Source organism: Molothrus aeneus, chromosome 2, assembly GCF_037042795.1.
Source record: "Molothrus aeneus isolate 106 chromosome 2, BPBGC_Maene_1.0, whole genome shotgun sequence".
In the NCBI taxonomy this organism is placed as follows: domain Eukaryota; kingdom Metazoa; phylum Chordata; class Aves; order Passeriformes; family Icteridae; genus Molothrus; species Molothrus aeneus.
In genome coordinates, this window is record NC_089647.1 from 37,051,353 (window position 1) to 37,077,422 (window position 26,070).

The following is a 26,070-nucleotide window of genomic DNA, read 5'->3' on the forward strand; positions in this document are numbered from 1 at the left end:
AGGTTAGGGCTCCATTTCTCTGATGAGGATATTTTGGTTCCCCCATTTCTTTGCATTGACAGAGATTGGTCTTTAGGCACATCAGTGGCCCCTCTTCCCTTTCTTCTGTGCTACAAGACAAGCTCCTAATCATTTGGTGCAACCTGTGAAACTTGCTCTTTTGAAACCAACCCTTATTCTGTAAGACAAGAAAACAAGGTGAATTTATTTGAAGTGGGGTTCATCCACTCACAGTTGAGCCTCTGTGCTTCTTTGTGTTATGTTGCAAAGCACTCAGATGAGTGCTTTGTGACATAACCTTGCAGATTCTTTTTCTGTAATTTGAGAGGCACCTCCTTTTGGATGCAGAGAAACTTTTGCTCAACTCAATCTGAATGTCTACTTAGATGCTGCTTTCTACACCCCAGCCACTGCCTGCCTGGAGTGAATCTATGGAACTGTAAATTGGGATCAATTTGTAATTGTTAATAAAAGCATTTTAAGAAAAAACAAATTAAACCAAGAGTAAAAAAAATACTGCTATCAGATGCTACTCATCCAAGCATTCTAGAACTTGGAGATGAAACCACTGAACTACTAATATTGAGTACAAACTAATATTTAGACCAGTCTCAGTATATACATCCAGGCATTTAGTCAGCTCACAGACCTACATTACACTAATCAGAAGAACTGTGTAGGAGTCTGGAGGATAACTCGGCTAACTGTGGGCAAGATTCAGACTTCTCATGTCATGTTAAGAAGGTCCAGGATGACCAAAACATCTGTGGATAACACACAAAATCATGGAGAAGGTTCTCTTCCCTTCCTGAAACCCCACCAAAATGTTGCAATCGTTTCTCCCATGGACAGCATGTGAAAAATGAACTTCAACTGGTGTTGAAGCTGTATTGATTGTTTTCTGCTAGAGAACACTTTGTCACTTGAGAAATCAGAATTATTAAATTGAGAAATCAGCAGCAGAAATACTGATTAATCCTTACAGAACCAAATAAATTAGAGCAGAAGAATGGGAGGTCTGACAATACATTCCTATACACCCATAATACATTCCTGCAATTATAGAATGGTAGTGAGTGATGTATACAGCTTCTCTAGTCCTTCATCAGGAAATATTTTAATATATAATTAATAAAATAATCACTTTTCTATTATGTCCCTCTTGCCTTTTACTCTCCCTGAGATGAACTGAGTGCAATCTCTTAGGTTGTCCATCAACTAATCTCATTCCTCACTTCTAGTCAAGAGTTTTCCAAGTTAACACTTTTCCTTCTCTGTCAACATGTTGAGACAGCACTCCATCCTTACAGATAAGGCCAAGTCCACAGCAAATCTATAGGCTTGTCCCATTTTAAAATGGCTGGATTTTTCTTTGTGGTTTTCTAAACAAGAACTGGAATTTCAGTGGGAACACCTGCATCTCTTTTTACATTTAAAAATTAACTTCCTACAGCACCTCTAAAAAGATGCAGAAGCCTAACTTTAACTGTGCCCTCATGAAAACCCTTGGAGTGAGGGTGGGATTTTTCATGACTGCCTATGTGACATTAAAATGAGATTTGTTATCAATGAAAAATCAGTTCTAGAGCTTGTATGTGAGTCTCACGTCAGTCTCCATTCCTTGGACAACTTCAAAGGTAAATTCTGCAGTAGGACAGCTATTTCTTCTAGTGATCCAGTAGTGGAAACAGGCAGGATAACACTGAGTTTGCAGGGTAATTTGTAGTTTTATTGATACAGAAGATTAAAGTTTTACAGAACATCAGGCAAACCCATCCTCTTATTTGCCCAATACTTGAGGATGAACAGTTACAGACAAGAAAATTATCCAGTTACCTGTAGTGCAGCTAATGATTAAATTACATTAAACTGTTAACAATATTATATTGTAAAATATAAGTTCATATACAGTATATAAATACAAAGGCTTTCTGCTCCCTGTCAGGAACATAAGCTAATCACACATTTTGCAGTTTAATTTAGCTTGTGCTAAAGTACATTTCCGTCTTAAATATATACCTTAATGTAAACCATACCCATGAAATCTCTGTTTCATTCCCCGCCTCTTAACTTGCAACTAATATTACAGCACTTTAAAAGCTGAATGTACACTCTTATTCAGAAGAGGTTTCTGTCAGAATTTCCTCTCTCTTAAATCTTTGGCAATGCTTTACAGGACACTCTCATTAGTCAGACTTAGTTTTTTACCACATGACATTTTAATCTTATCCAAAGCAGGACACTCTGGTTCCTGACTCCTTCTGTCTGAAAGAGCAGGCCATGCAAATGTATGAGTGTTAAAATTATAAAAATCCTACACTGTAGGAGAAAATTGACATTGTGCAAAATACATTAATAAACATTTTAAAGATTCAAAAGATATAACATTGTTAGACTTGGCTACACTGGCCAACTGCATAAAAGCACTACTTCATACCTGGTCAGTCGGTGGCCATTCACTGCTCTGGAAACCTGTGCCTTGACAGGCTGCACTGCAGTCAGAGCAGGAAGATGTGCATGGCTTTGTATTTGGGCCAGCCTTTCCAAGGTCTGATGGCTAAGATCAGAACCCTCAAACCCATCAAGTATCTGAACAAGTTATGTGAGTTTCACAAGGATATGTTACATTCACTGGGTATCAGGGTCACCTCTGTAGGCTGTAAGTATCCAGCTCAGCAAATATTCATTGATAGAAGCATGGCAGTATTCACTTGCACCTGACAAAATCACCACCAAACTCTGAACTGGACCAGTCCTTCTGCACCCTGGTAGAAGCACCTTCTCAGAGCTGCTCACCAGGACACAACTGAAGTAGAACAGATATGAATGGACTTCAAAGCCCTTTATTCTCCCAATACACAAGTAGAAAGATGAAAAACCAAGAGGAAAAGTAACTTGCATTTAAATCCTCTCAGTCCTACTAAAGATGTTTCTTGCAGAAGTATTTCATGTCAAGTAAAATATGCCGCACAGAAATATATTCTATAGGTGTATGGGTCAGGTAAGTAACAGATTCACTATGAAACAGACGGAAACACTGAGATTTAATGTCTTTTAAAACAGCTTAAAGACTAAAAATCCTTCAAGATGAAAAGCTGAAGTTACCTTTTTCTTCTCTACTAACTACCTGCATTTGCTCTGCTGTGGCACTTCCATAAGAAAGGTTAATCTGTGGTATCACACAGGCAGACTCATCCCTTCCAAGTGCCTGCCAAGTATCTGATTTTGTCCATGCTAAAATCAAAATTAGAGGATTACTCAGAACTATTGCTTGAACAAATACATGCAGTTTAAACTACATGCTGTAACAAATCCCTATCAGAAATGCCCTCATCCACATGGAGATAAAAGTGCACATTACAGTCACCAGCTGGAAGATGACAGTGGAAATATTCTTCAGAGAAAATATAAATATAGATATATTTAGTAGTATATTACTCTAGCACTGTAATGCCAAATGGTAAATTACTAAATGGTAAATTTCTGAGGAATATACTGAAGGCAGGCAAAATATAACATATATTTCTATCTTAATTTGTATGACTACAGTGGAGAGGTTTTGGCATAACATATTTCTTGGGGGAATGTTATGATTAAAAATATTCTGTAGAAAAAATTGTTTCTTCATAACAGGAATGAGTATGATAAATAGTTATGTTATTGCACAAACGATAGGGTTTTTAGAAAATAAGACCAAAAATAGTGCTTCAACATTTGGAGTGAAAGTCATCTATGAAGTGTGAGACAGAAAGTCAAATATGAACCCTGAAAATCAGGATTTTTCATAGGAACTCAGCCAGCAGGCTTGCTAAACAAAACTAACTTCCAGCCAGATACCAACTTATGAACTTACTATTTTTTTTTCCAAAAAAGACAAAAGAAGAAAAAATACGTAAAGAGCATGTTAGATACTACTTAAGGCAGAACATAAAAATGCAAAAATAATTATTATATGTTCCAATAGAAATATAGATATGTAGTCTACAGACTTCAAGCCACAGGCAATAAAAAATACAGCATTTCATACTTTTGTATAGTTGAAATAAAGGATAAAGAAATTGTGTAAAAAATGGGTCAGGGTAACAGTTACCAAAATGTACAAAAATAAACTGCTTATCATGTGTGATGTTGAATGTTTTTGCATGAAAGTAATATTGCTTTGATAAACAAAACAAAATCTTGTAACTTTTCATTCAAAGTCCAGAAGAGATATATAATTACTTTCTAAAAAAATAATGTATTTTCACTGTATATCCTACATCTTACAAACTGTACCTCTTTACACAGTACCAGTAGTTGAAAGCAGGTCCTGAGTCAAGAATTTCTTGTTAAGGATTGAAATAGTTCACAGTGCCTGGTTAATTACTTTAACCCAACCACCAAATCTGTAGCATTTACATCTTCAGGAAAGCTCCCTGTTGCATTAGCAAGAACTGTGGATGCTGGATAAATGATTTCTTCAACCGTTACGTATGTCCCTGTTAAAAATCCAACAAATCCAACCACAGCTATAAAAACATCTTTAAATATTGTCAATAAACTTAGGTTTTCCTTGTAGAAAGTGAGGATTTCAACCAGAGGTGGCAGAATCAGTCCCAGAGTGCTGCTGCTGACGGCTCCGACGAAAGAAATCACCAAGTCTAGGCGAGGGATCAGAACTGCTACAGCACCTAAAGCACAACAGGAGAAATGGTGGCTTCAGATTCAATGTCCTCATGAGAAACAAAACTGTAACAAACACATCATCAAGTGGTTCAGGTTTTTTACAAAGTTCCATCATTCTGTATTTTTCCAGCTCCCATGTAGCACTATATAGTGTGTGTATGTGAAGTATAGATTAATGCACATATTTGTCAGTAACCCACATCTTCATGCTCATCTGAGAGACCCAGCTTCAATTCTGAATTTCTGCATGAGCTGGCAGAGCATCAAGTTAAAGTATTCTTGTACTTACAGGGTAAAGAGATTTGGCCTGCAAATCACAGAGAAATGAATGATATGAAATTGCAAGGAAATGTTTTAGTTTTTGGTTGTCAATAGATTTTTAGGATGAAGGAAAAAAGCTGAGGAAGAGTAGAAGGGGCTGTTGCATGCTGCTCAGGAGACAGGAGGCAAAAATATATTACTGTCTATTAATTTGTATAATTAATAATCTAAAAATCACATAAAATTATTCAAAGTGAACAAACCTGTGTGGCTTGGCAGTCACACAGTCATTTAAGTGACTTTTACCTACACACTTGAACAATCTTGGTTTGTACAACTGCTTTCAGTCTGTAAAACGTCGCTGTAATAGTTGCCTAGTTAACTAAATGAGAACTTGAGGAGTCTGAACACAAGGCCCAGTAATCCTTTTAAGCTTGGCCAGTGTCACCTCCTGAAACTACAACAGTTACAGAAACAGAATCCTTCATGTTGGACCAGAAACACTTCTGGTTTTAACTGCTTTGGCTGGCAAGGTCCCCTAGTATTAACTCAGATATATCAGCTGTGTCATGTTTTCAGTCCTGGATGAGAAAACAGCTTTCAAAAGCCTCTATATGACCCCTGTATGTGGCAGAAATGTCTTTTTTCCCTTCCATGAATATACTGCCTTTTAACTATCAGACATTAGTGTAAAGAGCATCAGACTGTTTGCATCCTTCCACCACATCTCATCAAGACAAAGAAGCAATCATAAAGAAAAGGGAAGTGGAAAAGAGGTGTAAATGCCACCAGCATTAATACCATGCATTAACACACACAAAAATACCATGTAATATGTTTTGGTTTTTCCCTAACTCCCTTCTTCACTCTGAAGCCAAAATAAAAGCATGTTTGGTTTTAGAGCAATTTCACTGACCATATGTTATTCAGTGTTTATGTTAATGAACAAATGGAACAGGCAGGAAGGAGATCTCCACAAAATATGTGAGGATGAAAACCAAAAGGTGTGTATTAGCTTTATAATGCATAACCATGAAGTTGTGCTTTCTATTTGTAGAGTGTCTTTGCTATGGGCTGAATGGCACCAGCTGCATCAATTCTGACACACTGTGATTATGAAAGGCAGCATACTCAAATGATGTTCCTGTTGATGCTCTCCATTGAGGATAACTTTGGGAAAACTGCACTGGAAAATACACTCAAAATTCACTTAAGGAACATAAGAGTTGTCCACTGCTGCCTGGCAACTTTGCTACACATCTTAATGAAACTTGTACCTATAGAGTTCTCACATAAAAAGGAGCTAAGACTAAAATGTATAAAACTGCAGAGGGAGAGTGGATTCACTAGCTCATCCTATTTGAAAGGAACATATCATGCACAGATCTACCAGAAAAAAAAATCTATTAACTTGTTCCTGCTTGAGATGACTGTAGTTTATTAACACTTTGGGATTCTACAGAGATATGAGAGGCACTGTTTAGTCAAAGAAAAACTGGGCAAAGACAGAAGTGGAAACCTTAAAAACACCCTGGCACTCAAAAATAGGTAAGACAGTTTTTTTTATCCCACCGTTAGGATGGACCTACTCAATGCCAAACAGTTTCTTCCGTTACATGATGTGACATTTGAAGACTGGAAATGTCACATGTTTATGCATTATCCAGGACAAAGCTGAATGAAAGGCAAAAGGAATTATGCCAAAGTTCATAAAAGTCACTAAATACCCACCACTGTAACTTCTGCAGCCATAAATGTTCAAGCCACAAGAGTAGGCACCATAAACGTACAAACAATACAAGATGAGCACTCAGACCAGATTGCTATGTGTGATACTTACACAGCCATACAGAGTCCAAAAGTAACTGAAAAGTGCAGCTGAAGTGTATTGCAGTGTCTGGTAAAACTCCCAGCTAATGACTATGTTGAATGTGTTGTTCTAAAGTAAAAGAGAGGGCTGCACACTTTATTATCTTGCCAATTCAATAGATGTAGTGGGTGTATTCATTAAATATAGATTTTCAACTTCTATAATAGACCTCTTTCAGTTCCACATGTGTCCAGAGTTTAGAAGGCACTCATTAATTTATAGTTCGTAGTTTTGATTCCAACACTTATTAAAATAATGAGACTATGTTTCATATTTTTTAATTGGAAAAAAATCCAACTCTAGTTTATAATTGCTTCAAGTTACAGAAAAACAAAATGCAGTGTGTTGATTTGAATCTCATCAAACGTTTGTCTGACTCATACAAATTTGTATGAATCTGGATATTGCTGTGGGAGGAAGTTTAGAAAAGTGTTTCAAGGTTTTAATTAGTGTCTTATTTATTCCCTAACAAGCCAAGAGAAATACAATGCATGTTTATTACCTACCAAAGAATGTATTCAAGAGTTAAGAAAGGGCTCCTTTTTCCAGAAGCAAATAAGGGGCATTCCTACAGTAGGAAGCCTGATTTTCCCAGCCATTTGTAGGTTTCAAAAATACAATGTAAAGAAGAAATTCTGATCCTTCATCAGCAGTTATGAAACCTTCTGGTTTGGAAGCTCAGCTGAAGAAGTAAGTTCTGTATTAGTAATAAGACACTTTTTTTTTGGTCAACAGTTAAATTGTCTTTAGGCTTGAATAAAAGAGTGTGGGCCACATGAACAAAACATTCTGCAGAGATAACAAAAGGTAAAATCATATTGCTTCTAAAACTCTGCAGTCTAGTCTCAAAAACTACAACTCATGGTTTCTCCAGCCTCTCTCAGCTATGTGGTTCCACATTTGGGTCAGCTGAGACTTTTTAAGGGGAGGAATGCTATAGTGCAATGTTTAGATTCTCTTAAGGGACATAACACCCCAGTGGGATGATACTCTTAATTTTATTATCTTTATTTTGTAGTACTGCTTCTTTTATAACTTTTTGTTACAGAATCAGTGTATTAGTTGCCAAACTTGCTTCTTGGGAGACAATTCCAGTGAGATTGCTGGGGAGGAACAAAGTTTTGCCATTTCCACCCAACCTAAATGCATTATACCTGCTGATGAAGTCAAATAGGTGATTACCATATTCCAATACTTCCACCAGTAATCAAATATTGAGCTCCCTTACTTATATCAGAAAGTAATGCATATGCCATGCTAAATCCTTAAACAGGATGGGCACAGCTGTAATCAGGATCCATGGATGTAAGTAAAGATTGAATATAACTTTGGTCCTATCCATAGATAGTTCAAAAGCAAAGCATATTATGACTTCATCAGGACACTTTAATCCCAGAATTCACTTAAAAAGCCTTTATTCCCATACTTCTAGTAGGACTTAATTAATTTATAAGCATCTTTAGGACCCCAGAAACCAATTTTGAAATTTAAAATGCTAATAATAATAATTTCGACTGTATTTTCCTTTTCCTCAATAATAAAGCTATTTAATACGTCTTCACTAAAATTATTAAAAGAAATAATTTTTCTGATAATACCAGATTTTAGATTTTATCTAGGTATTCAAACATAATTCTGACCATGAAAACCAGGTTAGTGGTATTCAAATGTTGCATCTGAAAAAAAGAAATAGTACATACACTACCAGATCAGTAGTATGGCACAAAAAAATTGTCCTAACAGTAGGTTTTATAAATAGGCATAGTCAAAAAGACTGGGGGCCTCTTAAGTACAAAAAATGTTGGCTATTACTAGGGAGTGGTAAGTTCATACAATTGAAAAGTAAAGTAATTGTCTCAAGTGATATACAACCAGTTCTCTTCAAAGGGAAGTGACAGCGCTGGGGAGGCCCCTGACCTGCAGGAAGCCAGCATACACCAAACTTTCTATTTGTACCACTTTTCCGGGACCAGAGAGCAGACTACAACACTGATGGGTGTCTGACATCCATATGACCTCCAAAAAACACAAAACAAAATTGCATTCTTAGCATACAGATGTCTATGATATGGTAAGGAAAGGATCCCTTCCATGAGTTAAAATTGCCAAGAATTCTGCCTGTAGGTAAAAGAGCAATTCAAAATTTCAGCCTGAATGCTCTCTCCTATCTAATATCCCAGGCTGCCCCCTCTGTCCATCTTCCTTTACTGCAGTAGTGCTCAGCCACTCAATCTAGCATCCTTTTCTTCCCTCCCCCTACTGCAGTGCTTCCTGGATCCCCTTCCTTAATGCAGTACCTGCATATTTCCTTCCAACTCCCTCCTCCTTTTCTGCAACATTTCCCTCCACATTGCCCAAGGTTTTTTTCCTTTATCTTCTGTGAGAATGGAAGAACATTTCTCTGATATGGACTGCCCCAGAAGGCTCAGCCAGTTTGGCTGCAAGGAGCATACACGTGCAGGCTGGACAACTGGCAAGTCAAGATAACATCATCTTCTCAAGTCCTACATCACAATTAAAACTATTCACCTTTTAAAAATAAATGTCAAAGTCTAACAAATTCTAATGTTTCCATGAGAAGTTGCTCATGTAAATTAATAAAAAAGAATGCCTTCCACAGCAGACACCAAACTGTTTTGATACATGTGTACAAAGGAATATGAGATCAAGTAAAAACTGTTATCTATCTGCAGATAAACCAATGCAAATAATAACTTAAGAACATTTGTAAATAATTTACATGTTGATACCTGCAGTTTAAAAAAAGGATTTTAGTTTAAAATTCTGGCATAATTTTACTTTATTTTTTGTTAAAAATGATAATCAACATAGGGTTTTAGGTGGTGTTTGTCTCAGCAGTTGAGACATTAAGACTTTAAGATACATATAGAAGGTAATTTCTTAAAAATATATTTAGATTGTCTTCACAAAAAGTAATTTTCTTAATCCAATTTTCTAAAAGGCATACTTTTAAATTTGCTCAATCTCAAAACCAAAATTAAATGGGAAAAGGAACAAAGCAGAAGACATGTTGCAGTTATATATGAGGTCACAAATTCTACTTGCACATTGGAGAGAAAGAGGGACAGCTTGCACACAGGACAACCACACACATCATCTAGTTTGGCTTTGTTCCCTTTGGAATGAAAAACTCCTTCATCATTATCTTCCTGCAACACACAGTATGAGAGACAGAAACATAAAGTACTTCACATCACTTGCCCTCACACTACACCACCACATTTTTGATTGCTTTGTCCTGTGCTAGTAGGAAAGACCAGACTCACACAGGAGAAGATGGTTTCAATATCCTAATCCTTCACAAGGAGAGGTGATAAAGGACACTGCCCTGACACACAGCAGGGAATGGGCAGATCCATTCCTTCCCCAGAGCCCCCCACTCTTCTCAAACATGTAAATAAATTCAGGTTTTACAGCACTTTGCATCCAAGATGTCAAAACTGTTATCAGAAGGGTTTTTATTATTTTTATTCCTTAAGCAGAAAGACACATGAAGAATGACACCAGACCAAAGAGCAATTTAACAGCAGCATTGAGTCCAGTCTTCTTACCAGGCTACTTAAAATACCTACAGCCAGGGCAAAGGACTGGCACACACCACTGCTATGAGACACCTGTTCAAAGGCAGCATTCCCCCCTTGCTCCACTAATAAAATCACTCCCCTTAAGCTGTCTGTGCTCTATATAACCCCAAAATTCAGGCAGCGCAGTTAGTTCAGATTTCAGCTTCCACAACCTGCACCCATTTTAAGCAAAATCCAGTGTCACAATAATCCAGTGCAGAAGGAGGCTGTGTGAGTAGGTGTGGCTTCACAGGGACAGGGATGAAGCAGCAGTGACACAGCTACAATGCAATTGTTCCCCCTTTTCTCCTCCTTGGGACCACCCAGACTGACTTCTCTCTCTGAGCCAAATGCCCAAGTGGCAGTCAGTGGCAGCTTGGCCTCTTCATCCTGTTCTGCCTGTCCCCATCAGATCTTCAGAATTAATGTATTTTTACTAAGCACCCCCCTTAGATGGCAACACACCAAGAAAACCAGACTGTGAGAGGCCAAGGAACATCCTCATGCTGTAGTTTGTCCAGAGCTGCAGTACCAAGTGGTCTTCACAAAACCAGCAAGCAGACATGCTTGGCACAGCACACACCAGATTAGGTGTACATGTATTTGACCATTTAGTTAACTACAATCCATGTGGTCAGAAATGGCACCTGTTTCAGGCTGTCAGATCTGAAGCATTTTATTTATTAATTTGTCTCTGCAGTAAATTTATTTGAGCTTTGCTGCTGATACTTTATCATAAAAAATTTTTTTAAGACATGCTCCAGTGATATAATGCAGCCAGCTGTTAACATGCATTTCTGGATTCAAGGAATGAATGTAAAGCATACAGCAAAACTCAGAAATACTAAGCGCCAAATGGATGATCCTAGACCATAAAAGTACTGGCACTTCTCACTGGCAGTCTCCTGATTCTACAGGCTCACCAGAAATGAGTCCACAATTGAACTTTTGTCCTCTTTGTCTCACTCTCTCAAAATAATTTGTGGCTCTGAGACAGCTGAAAGGTTTTGAACCACGCAAGCAAAATTAATGTTTGCTTATCCAAGGACAAGACTGTTTTTGCTACAGAGAGCAGAGGTGAAGAAAAGAGTCAGGAGGAGTGGCTAAGCCTTGAAGAGCCAGGCATACTGCTTCCAATGATGCTAAAGAATGGTACTTTCCAATATTCACCATAATCACTCCATACTCCCCAATCTTTCTCTTGGATGCACTGTATATATCAAGCTATCCCACAGGAAAGTAAGCAGGGATACATGGCTGCTACTTAGCAGTTTCATAACAAAAGCAATAATAAATTCAAATAATTTTGTATTAAAATTTTATATTAAAAAGTTTGTCTTGCCATTACCCTTGAAAATAAAATTTTCATTATATGCCTTTTGATTACTACATAAAGCAAGAAATAATGTGGTGAAGATGAAATTGAACATACTTAATCTCAAGCTAATATACTTTGCTCCATAAACACATAAATATGAAGGAGAAACATCAACAAAGACACCTTTAGGAATAGTAAAAATTACTTATCTTTATCCTTCAGGCTTCTTTTCCTGTTTCATAATAAAATTTTACATTTCTTTAATAAAGATAATTGAAGAAACAGATGATTAAGATGACAAGAAGCATCTGTTATTTTGGAATCCTTTTGTAGTAATAGAGTCCATCAGGGTGCCATAAATTGTAACAATCATGTCAGGTAAATTATCTTCTCTAATCACCATCTAAGGACTAAACAATATATTAAGTAATAGAGTAAGTTAGCCCTCTCTCCTCTCACCAAGTATTAAAAAAATCAACATAACAAGGAGATTATGCTCTAAATAGCCTTTAAGAAACTTCTAAGTCTCTAACCCATGTTTTTGGGGAGCAGGGATTGTTTATACGTGCTACAGCTTCCACCAGCAGGAACACATTAATTTGCAGAATTTCCAAAGAAGGAAGTGTACCAGACCAGTTTGATTAATCAGAGAATTCATCACAGAGCTCTGTACCAAGAAAAACCACAAAGAGGAGATTTAAGCGAGGACATACCATAAAAGAGAAATTTAGAAAAATCACATGGAGAAGTCTGGATGTTCAGAAAATTCTACTAAACAGACACATTTAAGGGATGTTACAGGCAATAAGAACAGCTTTTACAACCACACTGACAACAAAAGGCTGGAAGTAGGAAAGTGAGCCTGCTCCTGGATGGAGTGTGGGATTTAGGGAGAGCACACCCAGCAAACGCTGAGGTATCCAGTGCTGCCTTGGCCTCAGTCAGCCTCCCAGTCCCTGGTGTCAGCGCAAGAACTGAATAAGAAGAATTTCCTTTGGGAGATGAAGATTGAAGCAGGGATTATTTGAGACAACTCAAACCACAACAATATACGGAACATGAAGAGTTGAATTTAAGAATGTTGAAGAGAACTGGCCAATGTCCTTCTAACACTACACTGTATTGTCTTTTACAAGTCATAGAATCTGGGGGAAATCCCCGGTGACAAGGGAAATTAAATGTTGTCAAGAAAGGCCAAAAGAATAACAGAGGGAAATACAGGCAAGTCATATTTACTTTGGTCCTTGGAAAAATCATGGAGCAAAGTCATCTTGGAGCATATTGCAGGGCTCATGAAGGAGAAAAGGGTATCTGGGAACAGAAAATTAATGGATTTATGTAGGAGAAATCGTGTCTGACCATCCTGATAGCCTTCTTTGATACAATGTCTGGATTTATGGATGAGAGGAGAGCAGTAGATGTTATTTACCTCAATTTGAGGTCTTTGACACTGTCTGCCACAATATTCTTGTGTCTGAATGGAGGGAAAACAGAGAAGCAAAGAATCTTAATGGATCAAACAATAGCTGTTAATGGGTTGTGCTCTACCTGGAGGCTGGCAGAAATCCTGCAGCTAGTAGGGAAAGTAAAAGCTTCCTGTAACTTATAAAAACACTAAATGATCACTTAAGATGACATGAATTATGTTCTTTAAACCTAGAAAATAATAATGCGCTCACCATAACACTAATATCTAAATATGTCCCTCTATCACAAAGTACCAGTGTTGAAAGTGAGCTAACATCACATTTAAGTGATTAATTTACATTAATTTACATCATTAATTTTTAATCCTGATTCAAAACTGGATCAAATTTGATATTTTAACAGTGATATTTCAGAGTACTTTTATGAAAATGGCTTAAAAACATATTAATTCCTGCTTATTGATAACTTCAGATTACACATCATATTATTTAAGTAACAGCAGTGCTAAGTACTTTACTACACAAAATGATTTATTTCACAGAGAAATTTTAGCCATTTTCAAATCGGAAGCCACACTCTGATTTCACACAATATTAAAAGTTTTTCATAAAAAGCAAATACATGGATTCTCATGTTGTTTTTAAGTATCTGAATGGCCTAATTATTTTCGGCTGTGAAAAACAGAGGTATTGGGTATGATTAGTAGCTATAGCATGTGGCATGTACTCTATTATTACTGACATGGTAATAAATAACTTGCGAACTTGCTGCAACGTATCAAAAGTAAATTAAAAAATAATTCCCTTAAAAAGATAACAATCACTAACAACCAGACTGCAGTGGGATGACCAGTGCATTTCCAAAACAATGCTTTGCAACAGCTGGTGTCAGAGGCACGGGCTAGTTAAAGCCTGCTGTGGTGATTAATGATATAGAAACAAGAAGCTGCCAAGAGCCTTGGCTTCCTGGGGAGGATCATGTGGTTGAGGTTCAGCTCCTTGTGTTGACAGTACTGAATTATGGCCTGCAGTCCAAATCCATCAAAAAATGCAGTCATCTGCAGATGTTTTTTTAGTCTTAATTTGTGGGTATTTCACCTCACAAAATCAAGTTCAAAGAGAGCAGCTTGCTTCATCACATGGGTGAACTCATCTCCAGCTCAGCACAGGGAAATTCAGGCACAGCTCCTGTCCTCTCCCAGCATCCCATCAGCCGAGCAGGGATCACACTTTGCCACTGTCTGGGAACACTCACTGCATGCCAGGCACACCCAAGGGAAGAGGCTCCCTCCTAGGCATTCTTTCTTAGTTTTTTGTGACCCAAGTAGAAAAATACCCAACAAAAATACATGATTGCATATGAGAAGCCTGTACCAACTCATATTATCCTGTATCTGTAATTTTCAAAGAGCTCACCATCATCTTTTCACCTTGATGGGAAAAGAGAAAAAATGACCTAGTGCTTACAGCAGTTACACAGGAATAGGGGAACTCAGGTTGGACATGTTCCTCAAAGGACTGAGGCTTAAGTCCCAAATACAGGGTTTTCACCTGCAAAATTACCATTCAATTATTTTTTTCTAAATAAGGAACTGGGCTTGTCTTGTGTGAGCAGAAACTTTTTTTCTGGTTATCTTCAAATGCTTTGCATTCTATTTTAGGGGTGGGTTTTTTTTTTCCCATACCAGCTCTATCTTTGGTAATGCTTTTAAGTGGAGAGTGAAATGATTATATGTGAATATATTTTATAAAGCAGTGTGAACTCCTGCAGAATAAAAGGCAATACTAAATATCAAGCATAAGATACTACTTTGTAATAATGTAATTTTTTAACTAGCAGACATTACAGCCACCATATCAACTAATAAAGCCAACCAAAAAAAAACAATCACAGTGTGTAATACTACCTCCATACTTTGATACAAATACTGGCCTTAATTAAAATTTATTGGAACATTCTTGTGGAAATTATTATGTATATTTGCTGTCTGTGGTCCTCATATTACTAAAAATTATTTGCAATTAGTTGCAAACCAGTTTAAAAAAATTACTTGTAAACTAGCAAAGAAAAAAGGTAAATTCCAGTATGTTTGAACTTCATCAAACCCCTAACTTTTTACTGTCCAAAAAATTCCTATAATGATTTCATTGTTAGCTCTGGACCACACTGTTATTCATAATGTAATATCCAAATCTAGAGTAATTTTGTAAAACAAAATTCACCTTGAAGGTTAAGTATAGGCAAGATCTTACATTACTTTGGTGTTCCCAAAACACTGATCTGAATGTTGGAGCAATATTTTACTCTCAACCTAAAGAGACCTGAACCTAAACCACTTTATTCATTGCTAAGAGCTTTGTAAATATTGATTTAAGGATGTGATTATAACCATGGAGTTAGAATATTGATCTACCCATTTTCAATGTAAGAATCAATTTAGAAAACAAGTGAAATACAAAACTGCCACGAGTTTTTTCAATTAGAAGAGATAATACTGCTGTTTATAAATCAGATGAGCAAGAATTTAATTAGTTTCCCTCTGGGAAAAAAATTTATGAAAGAAACAAGAAAAGGGAACAATGAAAATACTCACAAGAGAATGGTATCATCAAATGGTATCAGAATGGACTGGGAGGATTTCCAACATAAATAAAAGGACAAAAAACTATAGTAGATCTGCATTTAAGTAAAAGGGGGCTTATGATAAGATAGCTAAGTACTGACTCTTGGTTTCTGGGCATAAACAAAACCTGATGGCTGGATCATCTTGAATGTAAACACCAAGTCACAGAAAGCAACTCTATTTTATGGGTTAGGCATAGCTAAACACCATGGAGAATCTGGAGAACTGTTAACATGGTCAGACAACACAGCAGGTCAAAATTTTGCTATCAATGTCATGAATGAATATCCATACCTGGTGGTAATGCTCTGTATTTGTTTTAATGCAAGTTTAGTGTTATACCCCATGGACGGAAATACTCAGCATGTTTACTGGGTAATTATACTTAATTAGCAAAATAATTTTTAATAGTTTAATTTTATAAAATGTGGCTATGTATTTGCGTGCATTACATAATATTGATTACAGTTCATTATAAAAATAATACTTCAGATACTGTATGAAAAACCAAAAGGTAAAGGAAGAAATTCTGTATTTAACAGCACCAAATGTTGACAGATTAGGAAGAGGTCTGAGATCCCTTCCCAAAGACCTTGAAGGATCTACTACAAACTAAATGAAAAACAGTTTTTGTGCTAAGGAACATTCTGATTTTATCCCCTGCCTTTGTTATCACAAGGTATTTCATACACTGTCAAGAAAAGGGATTCTTTTTTGATGACACAAATCACTCAATAATTACAGTGTAAAAAAGAAAGTCCTTCAACAAGAAGAAAGAGAAAATGACAAGGTTTTATCCATCCCTCCTTTTCATGGCATGAGTTTACAACTATATCCTACAAGCAGGTCATACAGCCATTTCTAAGCATCCTCCTCTTTGGAGTGAGTTGCTGTATTTCAGTAAGCCAGGGAAAGGAAAAACACATAAAAAACCAAAATAAAGCAATAATGCCAAAACCATAACACTACAAGGATTTAATTAATTTAAATGTGCTATAAATTTTTCCTTATTTTTGCTCTAACACTTTAAAGCTGCCTTTATTCTGACAAGCAATCTTTGAAGTACTAGCTCTGCAGTCTGGTGCAGTCATTATAATCAATCCACAGAGGACTTAATTCTCATATAGTTCCATTGGTTCCTCAAGACTAGGAGTTTGCTGCTTATTACACATGGTAAGGGTGGATGAAACAAAACAAAGATTAAAAAATTGCTAATTTTGACCGAATGCAGTTCAGAAAGCACAACAAGCTGCTACCACTCATAAACCTCTTTCCAATCCTTTAAAAACAAGGCAAAAATTTGAAAACCTTTGTGAGATCAGCAACAAATCATGAGTAACACTCAGGCATCATTAATATTCTAGCTTTTATGCTTATTTGAAGCACTAGCAAAGAAAATGCCTGGAGTGACTAATTCCAGCTATGAAGTAATTTTTAAGAGACAAATGAAAGCAAAGCAATGTTTCACCCTTATTGAAAAGAAAAAGAGGCACTAGGATGCAGATATACAAACCAGCACAAAAGTTATACTTTGATGGCCCTGAGTTTTTGATTTATTTCTGATTTCAATATGCAGTGGAAACCTCTCAAACATTTTCAAGGAATACTTTCGCTACTTGGCAATTTTCAAAACGCTTACTTGCAACCTGCTTATCATTTGTGGTATCTTGAAAAACCCCGTACATTTGGCTCTCTGCACAGCAATCTATCTATGCTTGAGGAAAAATGCATTTCCTCATCAATAAACTAGGAAAGTATTTTGAAAATAAGTTGTAACCCAACTTTGCAGCAGTGTTCTGCCAGATCTCATTTTAACAGACTTACAATCAATTTTTGATTTTCTTTTTCACTCAGTGAACATTAAATGTGGTATTTATCTATTCAAATTTTAAATGCTCTCTCATCCTAATCTAGAAATGCAAATGGGTAAGATCAGTTTTCTCATCTTTTACATGATCTTATACGTTTTGTGTGATGTTGACTGCACTTCCCCTGCCTCCCCTGAGGAAGCAAAGGTTGCTCTTCAACAAGTGCTGCTACAGAAACGTAATCAGTCTTCCTGTCACTCTTAAATTTACATAAAATCCTACCTAAATGCCCTCTGTCAGTTGAGTGATCTCCAGAATGCCATAAACATAGCACACAGAAGTACGTGCCAGTTCTCCAGTGAATTCTCCACATGGACAGAGTCCTTAGCAAGGAATTCACTGGACCACAGTTTGTCACTAGAGCCAGTATCTTGCTGGTCTACTTAGAGGCATTAAAATAATTACCACAAGAAAATCAAAACAAAATGTCTGCAATGTGTAAATGTAAAATGGACCTGGAGATGTTTAGATGAATTATTTCCTTCTTGCTCAGCAGCCAAATCTTTCTGTGTGCTGCATTTGTGGCTAAAACATGAAGGTGTGCACATCATTGCTTTAAACAGGTCCCTGATCAGTTAGCTGAACTAGTTGGACCATTTTCTTCTACCAGCTTATTATAAGCACAGCATTTCCAAAGAGAAATGGAATCCCATAGGCCACGGCTGAGCCAGGGTTCTTGTCTGGTTTTCTTGTTTGAGTTACGAAGTCATACTCTAAGGGAGAAATAGCTTCTGTGTCTAAGTTGCAAAGACTGGTAACAACCTGATTGGTAACAACCTCTCTTAGCATTTTGCTCCATATTTTACATATGTTCCTGAAGGGAATTTGACAATAACTTTCATCTTCCTTTTCCCATAGAATTACATAGCTCCCCAATCATATTCCCTCCTTTGCTCAGTAGAATGTTTGATAGGTCTTAATTATAGTGTGTATCTGAGAATGGCTTGGAATTGTATCTAAATGACTTTCAAAAGTATTCTAAGATTTTAAGTCTCCCCATTAAGTACTCAGACTTCACTGTCAATCAGTCAGAGGAATATCATTGAGCAAATAGTGCTTAGCTGGTTTTGATCAACATTTTTGTATCTATTCTTCCGCAAAGCTGCACCACTCCCTAAAATATTTACTGAGCTGGCTCCTCTGGAGAGGACAGTGTTCAGCATCTCCCAACTTACTAATGAGCCTGCTTATCTTTACTGGCAACATAAATACCCTGTCTGCAAAGAGCAAAATCAATAAAGGTATTAACTGACTATCCCATTCTTCTTTTAAGCCACAGCCACAGGGAAGACCACTTGACCAAACACTCACATCACTCTGGGCTCATTGATACCACTAAAGATACAGACAGAGCTTTATAAGAAAGGGAAAACAATTTGTGCTAAACAATAAAATAAGGCAGTTGTATGAACATTTGCCTATATATAATGCCTTTCCTTAACCCATACTTGTAAGAAATAAAGATCAATTCAGCAACACAACCATGGGACAGAGTAAAGATTACAAGATATGACTGCCTGAGACAGAGTTCTAATGCCTAAAATTCCCAAGATTTTATTGAGTAAATTCTTCAGACTTCATTTTCTGCTATGCAGAGAAATATAAAGAAATAAATATAAACTTCAGAACTGTATGTTTTCTTTAATGAAATGGCTCACATAAGTAAGCTTATTTATTCAATGCTGTAAACCAGAGAAGTCATCCCCTGGGTAATGGACCCATTTGTTCTTTTGCTCTAAAGTGGCTTCCACAAAAAGATAGGCACATTCTGTGAAAATCTGTTTTGAGCTACAGAATCACAAAATATGTCAAGTTGGAAAGGATCCATATGGATCACCAAGTCCCAACTTCCTGCTCTTCATCGAAGTCATCTAATCTGGTTTTCAAATGTTAGGGAGACTTCATTTCCCTTGGCTATCAGACACTGCCTGCATAACACTTTCAGAAGTTTGTTTTCTCTTTGCTGACTCACCCCTGCCCTGAAAGTAGCTCAGTTTCATTTTTATGTTACTAATTCACTGTTGATTAGAGTTTATCCTGGGCTGTGTAGGCTAGGATTAAGCTAGAAAAGCAAGAGATCAGGAAGAGTAAATGATTTTTAAAGAATTTATGAAGTGCAAGCTGCAACCTACCACTGAAAGGACAATGAAATACCAATACGTTGAGAATTAGAAACAATGCAAACCCACACCCAACCTACAGGAGGGCTTTGGCTATGACAAAAGCAATAATTTCAGCTGGCTGCTCCAGTAAGAGACTACTAAAAGATCATTATGCAAATTATGCTACAACTGTGATAGCCTTATCTTTAGAAAACAGTTCTTTTATTCTTTCATAGGTTTTACCTCTGTTGTTATGGTCATTTTATACTTAATTCTAGTTCAAACATGTTAGTTCAATTTGCATCAAAACCTTTCCATCAGAAAACTGAAGTTTTTTCCTCTTTAATATCAAAATCAGTTCAGCACAACTTATTCCTGAGCTTTGTGCTTTAGCTCTGCTAAACACCACAAAAAAAGTTTTGTCCCAGAATATATGTCTTTAATATTTGCTACAATGTTTTCCTTAATTGATGACGACATTGACGAAGGGATTGAACACATACTCAGGAAGTCTACAGATGACACCAAGCTGAGCAGTACAGCTGATGCTCCTGAAGGATGGGATGCCATCCAGAGGGACCTGGAAAAGCTCAAGAAATGGGTCCATGGGAATCTCAGGAGGTCTTGTTAAGGGTGCTGCACCTGGCTTGGGGCAATCTCTGGTACCAACACAGGCTGGGGGATGAACAGATCAGAACAGCCCTGCTGAGAAGGACTTGGGAATGCTGGTGGGTGAGAAGCTGGACATGGCCCAGCCATGGGCACTCCCAGCCCAGAAAGCCACACGTGTCCTGGACTGATCCAAAGCAGCGTGGGCAGCAGGGCCAGGGAGGGGAATCTGCCCCTCTGCTCTGCTCTGCTGAGACCCCACCTGCAGTGCTGTGTCCAGCTCTGGAACCCCCAACACAAGAAGGATGTGAGCCTATTTGAACAAGTCCAAGAAAAGGCCACAGAGATGATCAGAAGGATGGAACACCTCTCCTATGATGAAAAGCCAAGACACTGGTGAGAGAGTTGGGGTTATTCAGCCTGGAGAAGAAAAGGCTCTGAGGCGACCTTCTAGCACCTTCCAGTACCTAAAAGGGGCTTACAAAAGAGCTGGAGAGGGACTTTTCACAATGGCATGTAATGAACAAGGACAAGAACAAGGAGTAATGGTTTTAAATGGAATGAGTGTGGGCTTACATTAGATGCCAAGAATAAATTCTTTAATGTGAGACTGGCACAGGTTCCACCCCTGGAGTGTTCAAGGCCAGGCTGGATGGGGCTCTGAGCAACCTGTTCTAGTGGAAGGTGTCCCTGCCCATGGCAGGGGATTGAAACTAGATGGTCTTTAAGGTCCCTTCCAACCCAAACCATTCAAGTGTGTGTACCCAGATGGAGGCCATCAAGAGCACTGGATCATATAGTCCTACTGCAGTTTAAATGGCTTCCTGAGAGAAACATGGCACACTTTTTGATCTCAACAGACACTTTCATTACTGGCAGGCTCGTCACTTTCAATTCAATGAGTGTCAAACAGTTACAAAGCTGCATCAGGATGAGTAGTTGAAAACAGCACATCAGCTGATTCAGTTGTTGCCATACTAATGCTCTTCTGAAAACCCTGAATTAGCTACACTAAAAGAAATGGAGATGGAAAGAGGTAAAACAAAAGGAAAAGTAATGATTCTCAAGGAAGGAAAATGCCAGAGTGATGATAAATGTAATAAGGTAAGATACTGTGACGGTAAATATTTGGACATCTACAATATAGCTGTGGAAAGAGTTTATTATGATAAATGCCAAAAAAAAACCTTTCAATTTTATTTCACACAGGTCTATTTCCTTACAGAAAATTTCTCATGCCTTCAGTGAACAAAAATCTCACTTTTAACTTCAGACAATTTTTTTGTAACTAGGTATCAACAGAGAAACATGGAAATACTGTGAGTAGGACATAATTTTAATTTTAATTCTACCATGTAATAAAATTGACGCAGAATTGTGTTATTTTGCATAGGTTCCTTTATACCTGGAAGTCTCTGCCATGCAGAATTTATAATCAAATAAAAAGCTACATATAAGAGGCAGTAGTTGCACATCAAGACAAAAATGGCTACCTACTTCAACATGAACTGTTTTTATAGTACAAGTCTAAGAAAATATAGTGTCAGAAATAAAAAGGCAGCCTACTCTACATTACTGTTCAACTGCCTGTAAAACTGTACACTAAAAATGAAGCCTTTCAAAAATGATATTGAAAAGGATCCAAAATTATTTCATCTCTCCATTCAAGAAAACAAAATTCAATTTAAAGAAAGGCTTTTCCTGTATAATAATATTGTTTAAAATTGTATAAAATAGAAACTTCTGAAATCTAGTGATGTTGCTGGAAACCCATACTTTTAGAAAATATCTACTTCAATAGAGAGGAGCAGCCTGCAATGCTTGACAAGCTACAATCAACTTTGTAGCACTGCTTAGTTGAGGCTTGACTATGCAATGTGTGACGTAGCAGCTGCAGAACTCTCACAGTCAAACACTCTCCAAATAAACACACTTCTTACATCCTAAGTGTTGACACAGTAACTCTTTACAAAACTAGTGGAATAGAACTTGGAAGTTCTGGTCATCTTTCAAGCTTTTACCATGTTAAAGACAGAAAAAAAGGTAAAGCTCAACGAGGTTGTTTAATTTTCTTCCAAAATCCAATTCAATATTTAGGTATCAGCTTGAGAATTACTTTAGGGATGAGACTGATCCTGCTTTTTCTGTTCCCTTATAGATCACACTAAATTTCAACTCAAGTAACTATCTAGTCTGTACCTTAAAGAAGTCTGTCTAAACACAACTGCCAATAGCCCTAATGCTGTCACACACATCCAACAGAGAAGTCTTTCTGCACATTAAGAGACACAATTCGTTTGTTTTCTCAACAGGTTCATATTCAAAAGTTATAAAAGCTTTGTAGTTGTTTTTATCAAATACTTGCACCTATTTCAAATAAACAAATAAAAATAATTCAAATAAACTTAGAGGCCGTGGCCCTTCATAATCACATATATTCATTATGCTCTATGGATGTTCTGTAATTAACCAAATACTTTATGGTACTGGATATTAAATAGTCTAAACCTTACCTAGTTTCATGTTACCACATTACTGTGCAGATTGGAATATTTATGGTTGAACTTATTCAGTTTTGCTAACAAAAAACCCCAGAGTGTGGAACAAAATCAAAAGCATTAGAGTATGACCTTAGAACACAGCAGTTTGCACTGATAATTGTTTTAACGGATCATTTAAATAAAAAAAATTTGAAATTCTAGGAACTTCCAAAGAAATTAGATTAAAGTTACTTCACAGTTGGCCCAGATGTGTCCTCAACTGCAGAAAGACTGAAATCAGTGCAAAACAATTTTATCCAACTGATTTGCTGTGGCCAAATTTTTCCAACACAGGTCTTCAAAAATAGTCAGTATTAAACCTCCCCAATATTGTATCTGGGTGTTATAGCATCTAAATGATCTGACTTCTTTCCTCACAGCCTGACCACCTGCAGTTGTATAGGACAAACTAATGAGATAAGCCTTGCTGGCATGCTGCACCAAAGTATCAGGCTGTAAAATCTGAACATCCCTATGTTTTCATACAGTCAAAGCTAAATACTCCATAGGCACCTCATCAAACCCTAAATTGCTTCCTATGGATAAACTGAAATTAAAGATGACTTACATGTATCAGCACAAGGATAATTCACGACAAGTGTCTGAATGACAGCATTTAACATAAGTGTCAGACACACAGCAACGTGACTTGAAGAACAAAAATAAATCCTCCAAGATCTGCAATATCCAAGGATAGCAAGGGAAAAGCACTAGAAAAAAACCTATCTCATACACATCTAAACTTTCTCAATTGTATGTTTAATATTTGAAATTTTTATATTCGGCCTACTTATGGAGATCAAATTCAAAGGTATATTTTCCCAATTCTAGAGAGTTGAATCTTTGGCTGAGTAGACAAATGAAGGAACTGGAACACTTCATTCAGCAGTAATGAAGTCAAAACTTGAAATGCTGAAGTAGAGAGATAGTGAACATTTAAACAACGGAGTTAATTAACATGCAGATCAGACAGGTGATGAGAACATTATGAAAAGTGATTAGTCTGCACTGGGAGAAAAGAAAATGTAGAAATACAGTTAGATTTTCTGGAGGATGATGTTTCAAAAATTCAGTGACTAAAATCCTGACAGAATTGGGCAGGAAATGAAAAATAAAGCTTGATAAGCCTATTTATTTTGGCTTATAAGCATTTGCTTAAAATGAAAGAATATTGCTTCTTACTCCAATAGACTTTTGTGATTTTGACTTGGGTTAAGGTATTAGTCCCATTCCATGAAAGGTATTTCAATAAATATGCAATACTGTTATAGGAAGACAAACCCCACCTTCCTATGTTAGCTGTAACAGGGACAGATGAAAGGACTCCAAACTGCAGAAGTTCAAAATAAAGTAAGGAATGCATTATGCATCCTCATTGTATAGATGAATGTTAAAGGGCCTGCTCTTGAAATCATAATATGGACAAACTCATGCTTTTCACTGCCTTAGTGATCTATTTGTGAGAGTGGGAGCTCTTATGTTAAATCTTTAATGTAAGTGCTTTTCACAAATCTTTGACAACCAGTAGAGTATGTAGGCAATATATATATTTGTATATATAGAATATCATTTGCTCTTTTGATAACAGGAAGGGCAAGACTGTACAGACAATCTTGGTTTCATGATTTCATAGTGTCAAAGCTTCATAGCAAAACTACAGAATACAAAATAACACAATTTGAGACCAGACTTGAATACAAAACTGCATGCTGCATTTTGACTGTGCTTGACTGTTTTCAAATAATACCAAATTTTCCAGGTCAAAATCCATGCAATTTTTCAGCATTCACACGAGCATATTGACAAAAATGTATTTAATCAACAGGAATAAAAGGCTGGAAGAAACACTAAGAAAAATCATGATTCCTAAGTTTTATTTGAGGGCGATTTGGTAAATGCTCATTTTCTAGCTGCAGGATTTGATTAAAATGTAAAACACTGAAGTGTAGCATATTTATCATTTTCCTTCCCCTATGCTTCAATCAAAAAAAACTAAAATCTCATGCCCCATTTCCAACTTGAGTAAGCATCTATACTGACAGCTCCCATCATCACACTACTCACACAAGCTTTAAATACCTTCTTTATCAAGCTTAGAAAGTTTAGTCCTTCACAGGTATTTGCACTAAGTTCTGTTTTCCATAGGTACCTTAAAAAGACAGTGCCATGGGCTATCATGGATTTCCTTCCCATCTGAGTATAAGAATGAAGTTTCCACCACATGTTCCAATGTTAATGGAAGCCTCCCGAATAACTCAATTTAAATCAATGCCGTGATAATTAAAACGCAAATGATACAGTTCTGGGATTTTCTCTCAACAGGAATGTGATGGCTACTAAATACTAAATCTATTTCTGTTTATTATTAAGTTTTTTTACCAAAGCAACTCAAGAAACATCTCTGCTTTTAGAAGCACTATAGTTAGTAAGAACTGGCATAGATACATATCACCTGTTTCTCTCTCATCCCTTTATTTGCTCATTTCATCTACCAAGACGCAGAACTTCACAGAATCAGTTTTTTAGCTCCTCTGGAATAGGATAAGGTAGGAAAATTATTTTGTTTTGATTATAGTTTTTTTTTTTTTTTTTGTGCAGGAAAGATCTGTCTATGATTATTTCAATGTCCAAGGTATCCTTTATCAGCTAAAGTAGATATGCTTAGAAATCATGATTGATTATGTGTAAGAAATCCCTGGGAAGGTTTTCAGTTTCATTTATTGGTTTAAAAAGCCTGAATTAAAAAAATGCAGTAATGATGCCATAGATCTCAGAACATAATATGTTTCTTGCAGCATAATAATTCCTAACTTGAGTGAAATGAAAGATCTCACAAATAATCTCTAATAAATGTCTTTTCTAACTTGTTTATGGCATAAGTGAGGCCAATGAAGACTTTTGCAACATTAAAAAAAATCACAGTATGAAATACTACAGAACCATTTGGAGAACAAGGGTTTTCAATGAACAGTTTCACAGAATTGCTGAAAATCTCTCTCCAGAGAACTTCTATTGATAATTCATTCTGCTCCTAAAACTCACAATACAGCTCTGCTTCAGCACACTATGGGACACCTCACTTCCATGGTTTCTTCTCCTCTTTGTGTTCCTACAAATTGAGCAATCAGATGTAAATCATCACCATTCTTCAATTTTTGCATCACGTTTTGTTCTCCTAACTACTAAATAATGTACTGTAAAT

The 26,070-nt window shown here is 36.8% G+C and overlaps 1 protein-coding gene across 1 annotated transcript in view; it reads right to left on the bottom strand.

Annotated features, from left to right (window-relative positions):
- Positions 1-1,707: 1,707 nt before the first annotated feature.
- SLC36A4 (solute carrier family 36 member 4) overlaps positions 1,708-26,070 on the bottom strand; it is a 94,881-nt gene continuing 70,518 nt past the window's right edge. The window contains 1 exon segment of the mRNA XM_066570477.1: positions 1,708-4,670. Within this exon segment, the coding sequence (XP_066426574.1) occupies positions 4,363-4,670 (308 nt within the window). The 3' untranslated portion in view covers positions 1,708-4,362.